The sequence below is a fragment of the Leptopilina heterotoma genome, unplaced genomic scaffold, assembly GCF_015476425.1.
Source record: "Leptopilina heterotoma isolate Lh14 unplaced genomic scaffold, ASM1547642v1 Lhet_47, whole genome shotgun sequence".
Taxonomy (NCBI): Eukaryota; Metazoa; Arthropoda; class Insecta; order Hymenoptera; family Figitidae; genus Leptopilina; species Leptopilina heterotoma.
The window spans coordinates 2827519-2836767 of record NW_025111098.1 but is presented as its reverse complement, the minus strand read 5'-3'; the positions used below and the strand labels follow the sequence as shown (position 1 = coordinate 2836767).

At 26.5% G+C, this 9249-nt stretch overlaps 1 protein-coding gene across 1 annotated transcript; it reads right to left on the bottom strand.

Annotated features, from left to right (window-relative positions):
* Positions 1–5995: 5995 nt before the first annotated feature.
* On the bottom strand, positions 5996–8946 carry LOC122507422 (39S ribosomal protein L54, mitochondrial). The gene is made up of 2 exons (XM_043620123.1): positions 8725–8946; positions 5996–6508 (listed from the first exon to the last, which is right to left on the bottom strand). Exons 1-2 carry the CDS (start codon positions 8819–8821, stop codon positions 6201–6203), a joined length of 405 nt encoding a protein of 134 aa, XP_043476058.1. The 5' UTR covers positions 8822–8946; the 3' UTR covers positions 5996–6200.
* Positions 8947–9249: the final 303 nt, after the last annotated feature.

The window sequence follows — 9249 nt, the reverse complement described above, 5'->3', positions numbered from 1 at the left end:
TCAGAAGAAATGAATCACCTGATGGACTTCATGTCAATTCATCACTTAAGTTTCCGTATTTTCAGATTTTTAGTTGTTAATATTTAGTAATAGAATTATTCAAATAGTAGAAAATTTTTTGTTATGCTTTTCTATAATTTTTTTTTCTTAATTTTTTCAAAAAGCACTAATTTTAAAATAAATAATGTTGAAGAAAATTTCAGATAATTTAAAAAAATCCTTTGATATTGTTTTGCAATTCTTGTATATTTTACAAGAAAGCTTGAAAAATATTTTGTGATGAATTGTAATTGATGTCCCAAAAGCAGAGCGAAGAGGTGTTTTTATGCTGGACTTATTATTCCTTTCAAGGAAGTGTAATTAAATGTTTTAGAGCATTCTTTATAATTAATTTATAGCTTTTAAAACATTATAATTTGTAAAAACACTATAAGAGTACAGTTCAAAAATAGTGAATTACACTAAGTGTTTTATAAAAGAAAAGAAAAGAAAAGAATAGACCTAATATCTTATTTTTCTTTGTTTTACACAATGAGGTAAGCATTTAGTTTGAAAATGTTGTTAGTTTTTAAAAAGTGTTTGAAATTTCAAAAGCAGTATAATATTCTGTATAGGAAATGTATTGATTACGGTGGTTCGTCACAAGTTTTGTGTTAATACTAAATGTTAAGAGTAATGCTTAGATGAACAATTCAACAAATAAAATATTGTGTTATTAACATAATGCTTTCCTTAATGCATATAAAACAGCTTTTTCAAAAGCTTTTGTAATATTTACAATAATCCATGAAATATTGAAAATGTATAATCGAAAAAAGTGTTATCTGAAGGCAGTCTGTAATTAGAGTGATGTCTTCATTATCTGTGCAGTATTTTCAAAGTTGAAACTTAATTAAGAAAATATAGCATGGTGTAATTTGATTTGAAATAAAAAGAATCAAACTTGAAGATGATTGTAAAATAATGAGAACAAAATTTACCATCTCGCGCCCAAAGCATCAAGTCTAGTTACTTAGCTGCAATAAGATAACACAACGAAAATTTCCTGTAATTAAAGAGATATTTTCAAAAAAATATCTTTTGTTTAATATGAAGATCGTTTTTTGAAAAACGCTTATTTTTTTCTTACCGTTGATTGTAAATTGCTGCTGAATTGTAAAAACCGCATATTACAATTGTTTGTGGAAATTTGGTCAACACTCAAAATTAAGTCTATAAACATGAAATCTAAAAATTTTCAACTTTTCATGTATTGAAAAAAGTGTACTATAACCATTTTTACCATAATATTTTAATGGATATATAAATATATCCCATTGTAAGATACGTCTTCCCAATAAGAATTAAATTAATTATTAAACGTTGATCACATTTTTTGTTAAGACTAATTGGTAGCAAAATCTAAATAAAATGTCAAAATTCCAAATAAGGGTTAATGTAACTTATAATTTTGTTAATAAATTCAAACCTTTGTTAAACTTACTGTTATTTAATAATTATCCATTGTAATTTTCAGTATGTCGAAGGTAGGGGTACTTTCTTCAAAATTTCGGTTTAGTTTACAAACTGTTCGAAAAAAGAATTTTTTAACATTTAATTGTAAATTTGAACAAAAAATTAATTACATACTTCAATTTTCTAATTTTCATTTCTGATTTGCAATCTTCATCCTTATCAGATATGACATTTCAAATTTTCTAAATCTGGCATCAAGTTTGAATCACCAGATATCAAATTTCATAAAAAATTAATAATCTTTAATAGCTATATCTTATCACCTTTCATTTAAGGGTTGTTTTCAACAATAAAAAATACAAACCACTTGATCGAGCAATTCGCTGATACAGGTATTTTTTTGGCTCTATTTTCTGAAAATTGGCACAAATCTATTAAACTTTCAGAATATGCAATAGAGCGTAAATAAAAAATGGCGCTTCTTTGACAAAAAATTAATCAATTCTTTTTATGGTGCACCGATTCAGACCATGGCTATGAAATGTAATAGAACTGAATATTTATATTTTTGAAATCGCTCATTACGAATCTGTAATCGGATTTTCAAAATTCAAAATGTCGGAACAAATATGGCGGACAAAAATTTTTAAAATTTACTAGATTCGCTTGAAACTTGTTACTTAGAGGTTTTTGGGGTCGCTGATTACGAATCTGCAATAAGATTTTCAAAATACAAAATCAGGGTGGCGAGTTTATTTTTAAATTTGAATTCCCGGTTTTTCCCGGTCAAATTCATAAAATTTCCCTGTCAAATTTTTATCAACAATTAAACAATATTATTGTATAATTTTTTAAATGATCAAGAATGAGAACGAAAAAGCAATAAGACAAACAAAGACATTTAAATTAAATTCTTTTCAATTCTAGTATATTTTATAGACTGCTAACCACCTAGATTGTTGTTAGAATGTTGCTAAACCAAAATTCAAAAGAATAGAAAATTTTATTTTAACTTTTAAGCGCTTTAAATTGTAGCAGCCATAATTGTTATAATAAGACAGCCACAGCAGAACACTAGCAGAAGATTATAATTGTCACAAAAAGACGTTTAAATTAAATTATTATTAATTCTATTATTTTTTATAGACTGTGAACCACCTACAGGGTGGCGAGTTTTTTTTAAATTTGAAGTCCCGGCCAATTTTATAAAATTGCCCGGGCAAATTTTTATCAACAATTAAACACTATTATTGTATAATTTTTTAAATTATCAAGAATAAGAACGAAAAAGCATGAATTTTCAAACGAAGGTACAGTATAGTAGAAAGAAAACAAGAAATTCCCTGTTTAAAACAAAATTTCCCGATTTTTCCCGGATTCCCGGTCAGCTCGACACCCTGAAAATGGCCGATCCATAAAATTGACTTGATTCACTTGATACTTGTTACTCGGGGGATTTTGGTGTCTCTTATTACGAATATATTATCGGATTTTTAAAATTCAAACGTGGGGATTCAATATTACGGAACAAATGCATTCAAAATGTTTCTATCTAACAGCTGTCAGAATGTATTGTTTACGAATGAGTTTTCAGTGGTTTTGTAGTTAGATATGTCATCAATTTTCGAAAATTCAATATATTAGTTCGCGATTATTGTGAATAGCACTTCTCACAATCAATCGATCTGCATAAAACTTGATTCTCTAAAATGTTATTTTTTAAATATAATTTTTTAGTTTAAGTACAGTCAATATGATATCAATTTTTTACACAAATTGTACTAAGAAAATAAGAATTCCATTTGACAAAGGTAGGTATACTTTTTTATTTTAATGTAAAATGTAAATAATATTGTGTTTTAACATTTTTGTCTGACATACTGGATCCGCCATTTTGAATTATAAAAATCTGATTACAGATTCGTAACTAGCGACCTCAAAAACCCCTGAGTAACAAGTTTCAAGCGAATCTAGTAAATTTTAGAAAATTTTGTCCGCCTTTTTGAATTTTGAAAATCCGATTATAGTTTCGCAATGAGCGACCTCAAAAACATACAAAAACTAAATTCTATTACATTTCATGGCCATGGTCTGAATAGGTGCACCATAAAAAGAATTGATTTATTTTTTGTCAAATTAGCGCCATTTTGAATTCACCATTTTGTTTTTTTTATTTACTCTTTTATTCATGTGAAAAAATGTTTTCAGTAAGAAATAATTATTAAAAAAAAAATTATTCATTTTTTTTGGCATTTGTATTAGCAATAACAATGATAATAATAAAAATATTAATACATTAATAATAATAATAATGATTTAAATCTATTGTGCTTCTACGTGTAATCATTATAATTGGAAATAGACGTCTTATTGATTTTTGTATCTGTTATTTAAAACAAGAAGCAGAAAAGTGGTAAGAAGACTTACAAAAGTAATTTGTTTTTTTTTTTTGCTCACATCCTTCATTTCGAGACGAGATAAAAAGAAGCTGTACGGGTTGTCAAGTTCTATTTGGAATTCGAAGTTCTTAACTTAATTTTAATTGTGCTGCCTTCTTCAATATTGGGTCGAACATACTTTCCATCACTATTAGGTATTTAAATTATTTAACTATACTATTTCAATATTTAAGAAACGTATTTTATTCTGGTACTCAATTATTAACTGTAAAAATTTTCAATTTTATTTATTATTTCGCAATAAGCACAAAAAATTATTCTAAAAAGAATTACATTATAATTTTAAATCACAAACTGCAATAAAAAGTTACACTTTTCAAAATTTTTAACTTTTATAACTCCGAATAGATTTAAAGTAGAATGCTTGCTAATAGGTGAAAATATGCGTTTTAAAAATCTCTATTGAACAACAGTTATCATGAAGCATTCAAAATTCGTTCAGTGCTTTTTTTAACTTTAATTTTAAAGTTTTTAGTGACAAATTAAAGTAAATAATCTTCACTCGGAAATACTTTAAGCTGGAGGTGTACCCACATAAAATCATGCAAAACACTTGTGTAATTTAGTTAGCAAAAAATGTTTGGGGAGGGTCGACTACCACTGTAAAAAGAATGTGCTAAATTAGAACTGATTTCGTGTATTAAAATGAAGCTATATATAACAATTTAATATCCAAAATCGGTTCTAAATATACTTATCATTTTACAGTGTATACGTAAGAATGTTATAGCCAAATACTTTCTGACATTTTTATCAAAAATTCCAAACATGAAATTTATTCCAAATGAAAACTCCTTTTAATTCTCTATTATGTTAAAACTTATTGACACCTAGAGATAGGAAACATTTCTAAAGATTATTGTATTAAAAATTTAGAACCTGCTTTCTGGCTCTGCGCATGAGTTTTTGAACATAAATAATTTCGTTTTGTTAATGTGAGTATATTTACTTCAATATTCCAAACATTGATATTTAATAATTTATACTCATTGAGAAATTGCCAACGTCTACAACTTGCATTATAATTATTTTGAACTAATATGAGACCAAGATTTGAAAAAATTATTTTTCATGTTATGTTACAGGTGCCTTTTTTCAAGATGTCCCTACTCACTTACAAGATTTATTATCTGCTTCCTTTTATTAATGAATGTGACCGCACAACTAAATTTTTCAACTGGGTGGGGTAAAAGAAATCACGAGCTGCGAATAAACAAAAATTCTTTACATTCTTCAGAACTTCGTTTATCAATGAAGAAATTAATTAATGTATATCGTCTATTAAATACAGATTAACTAATATGTATTACAAAACTGAATAATAATCAAAATTAATTAACAAATTTTTCATTCAAATACAATTTTTTAAACCTTTCATTTATCTAAATTACTGTTGTTCTTTAGAGTTCAATAGGGGGATCGTGTTTCACTACTTAATGACATGATTATTAAATATTGGAAATTATGTTATTTAGTATTTTTAATCATTTTAATCATGAATTCGAAATATGATTAAAAAACTCTTTAAAAATTAAAATAAAAAAGAAAAACTGGAAAATGTCTCGACCAGCCAGAAAAAATAGTCGTCTGTTTGAACAGTGATTGCCCACTAAAAATTGCTAATATTTCTCTTTCAAATCTAATACATATAATATTTTAAATTATTGTAGAAAAATAAATTTATAGCAATTATTTTTCATTAGAATTAACAATTCTCTTAACACTTTGAAATAATTATTTCACCATGAAAAATGAAGCAATTCTGCCATACAATGGAAAAACTGCAACATAACTGTTCATGAAAATTACTTGTATATGTATAACGTTTGATAATGAAAAATGTGAACATGTTTTTTTTAATAACAACGTATACGCTCTTTTCATTTCTGCAAAAAATTAATTATTTAAACAATCTAATTTTGAATTATAATTTAAACCCTTAGGTTATATAAAAATGTTAAAAAAAACGTGACGATTTGTAAAAATCCGCCATTTTTAATTTAAAAAATTTTAATTCAGATTCGTCATTCATTTCTGGTCCACTATCAACGGTTAAAATTGTCTTAAAAATAAAATACAAATTTAAACATTAATATTTAAATTTAATATAATGAAAAGTTATACAGTGAGATGTTTTGAATGAAAATGGTTACATTCGATAAAATACCTACATTTGCAAAAACTTATCTCTTGATGTAGTTTGTTGAATATCTTATACAGATATATAAAGAAACTAAGAAGTCGGATAAACTCAAGATGAATATTTAATAATTCTTTAGTGATTTTTTAAAACCTTCTTAATTTAGCCAGTTTATTATGCCTTTGCATTCCCATTCTTCTCAACCTTCTCCAATAGGCTTTGGTATTTTTATCCATTTCCTCAAGAGGCGGTAGTGGGCCTGTGCGAATGTCCCAAAGCCAATTTGGATATTCTGAATCAGGTTTAATTTCAACGTCTTTACCTTCCTTATAAATATTACTTCCACAAACAAAAGTAAGCAATTTATTAACGTCGGTCTCGACTGGCAATAATCTTTTTGTAGACGTAGGTCCTACTTTTTTCCCCAGTTTTCCTTTCTTACCTAACGAAAGGTCTGCAAACATTAAATATTTAATAAAGATTAGGCGTACTAGTAAAATAACAACTTCAAGTGTAAAAATAAAAAAATTATTACTTGCAATAATATTTGTTTACTAATGCACATGAGTGTGATATAATATACTTTATTAAAAAGATAATAAGATTTTTTTAAATTTCATCCAGTTTCCTTTTCATTCACGAACAAAGTGTACTTTTAAAAAAATTAATTACAAAGGTTCTTGCAGATTTTGAAGTCGTTTATTACGAATCTGAAATCGGTTTTTAAAATTTCAAAATGGCAGATCCAATATGGCAGAAAATTTAATCCCTCTGCCACAGTGGTCTGAATTTGCAATTTACGGTTAAAAAAGTGTACAGCCTACATATTTTGTCGAAATTTTGCAAATTTTTTTATTAAAATACTCAAAAATAAATTTTTAAGAAAGTTGAGAAAGCACTATTTTGAATTTTTATTATTATTTGAATGCAAATAACCGATAAATGATGACTTTCATAGCTTTTCTTCTCCTATATTAAAAAAAAATTTGTTTCTCCTCGATATTGCTTAAATTTAATGAGTATTAACATATGAAAGATAAAAAACGATACTTTCAGCTGTACATAAATATTGTTCAAAAAATATTATTTATTAATGTAATAAACAAATTAAGTTAACAATTGAACTGTTCATTTGTTAACAGTCGAAATGGCATCGTTTTTTAATCGTTTTAAAATTATGTTACCAATAATATTTTTTATAGATATTTTTCATAAGTAATCATTTGTTTTTGTTATAAACCAATTGAGCTAACAAATGAATTGTTCATTTGTTTATAGTCGAAATGGCATCGTTTTTTTCTACGCGTTTTAAAATTACACTTCAACGCTGGTTTAGTGGACTGTCTGGGGGAGTCGTCCGTTAAATCTGGTTAAATCGAACAATACCTTTAACGAGGCCGGACAAAGAAAACCGTAAATCACAACCCAAAAAGTCCACTAAACCGGTGTCCGCTAAATCGGCGTTGGAGTGTATGTTACCAATAATATTTTTATAGACATTTTTCATAGGTTTTTATTTGTTTATGCTATAAACAAATAAAGTTAACAAATAAACTCTTCACTTGATTATAGGCGAAATGGATATGAAAAATGCCTGTAAAAATATTATTGGTTTCGTGTACGAAATGAACGCTTTTAAGTATAAAATATACATATTAATAATATAAAAAAAATTAAGAAATTTCTGACATCGAACAATCTGGTTAAATGAAAACATATGAATCCAGTTTAATGCAAGATGATAAAATAAAAATCTATTTGGAAAAATCATACATTTCAAAACATTTGAAGAATTTTCATACTTTCTGAACACAGAAAGTATAAAAATGCATGTAAACATTCAAAATGATAATAATAATAGATGAAAATGTGGAGTTTAAAAGCGAGAATATTTCGCTGGTTTTAATTATCGAAGAGATAAAATATGTCGACCAACTTTAAAATTGGAAAGTTGAGTTCCGTCAATTATCTTCCTGTTGCAACATATAATATTCGTTCGCTCATAAATTTAATTTTTTTTAAAACTATTTTTATGATTTAAGAGATTTAAGATTAATATTACATAAAAATAGAGAAATAACTAAACGGAAATAATTAAATTTAAATGTATACTGCCAGAAAGGAAAATAGTAAAATGGTACTTTCACATGTAATTAGTCCTTCTTTCAGCGTATATGCATTTTCTTAAGCAAATAAGTAATTCTTAAAATATGAAAATCTGTCATTTACGATTAATGTTTATTTACTTTTAAGGAATTCAAAAATCATTTTTCTTAGTCTCCTAAAAAAGAATTCAAGAACCCTGGAAGCGACCCTTGGAAAAATAATCAAATTTTTAATGTTAAACCATTTAACCTTTAACACAATTTTTCTATCTTTCTAAATACCAATTACATTTAATTAGAATTTCTATCAGAATTTAATAATTTTATGCACAAATTACAACCTAACCATAAAATATATCAACACAATGATACCGACAGTTAAACTTAACCTCAAAATGGAAATTTCTTTTCATCTATAACCCTATTTAAACAATATTATAGTGATGAATCAAAATTATATCAATAGTATTTCATTCCCTATAAAATAGTGCAAGTACTCATAAGAAACAACATTTTTTTCAATAATAAAAACAAATATATGTAGATTATAATAAAAGTTTCTTACTATGAGCGGCATAATTTCGTTTAAAGAAAACAGATTCTACATTAGAAACTATATGTTTTTGGATCAAAAACAGAGTATGACCAAATGATATCCTCATATTCGTCTATATTATTATTATTATTAATATAAAAACAATTAAATAAACTATTTTCTTTAAAATACTAGGTTATTATGGTTATTATTATCGTTATTATCAGACTTTTAAAAATCTCTGTGATAATGGGACGTCCACAATAGTGCAAACGCAGGGTTCGGAACCTTAGGCTGATTCCAGAATAGCTAAAAATCGTCTCGACTTTCAAGACGATTCGATGCGCGTACATACATTTTTGTTTACTGCGCATCGAAATCAAGACGATTTATTTTATTGTGGACTCAACCTTAAGGGAGCATTTACACCTTCGGTAAAAATTTCCAGAACGGAAAATTTTTCATTGGAGTAAGAGAGACAGACTGTGTATCTGACTCTCTTACTCCAATGCAAATTTTCCTTTCTGCACAATTTTTACAGAAGGTGTAAAGGCC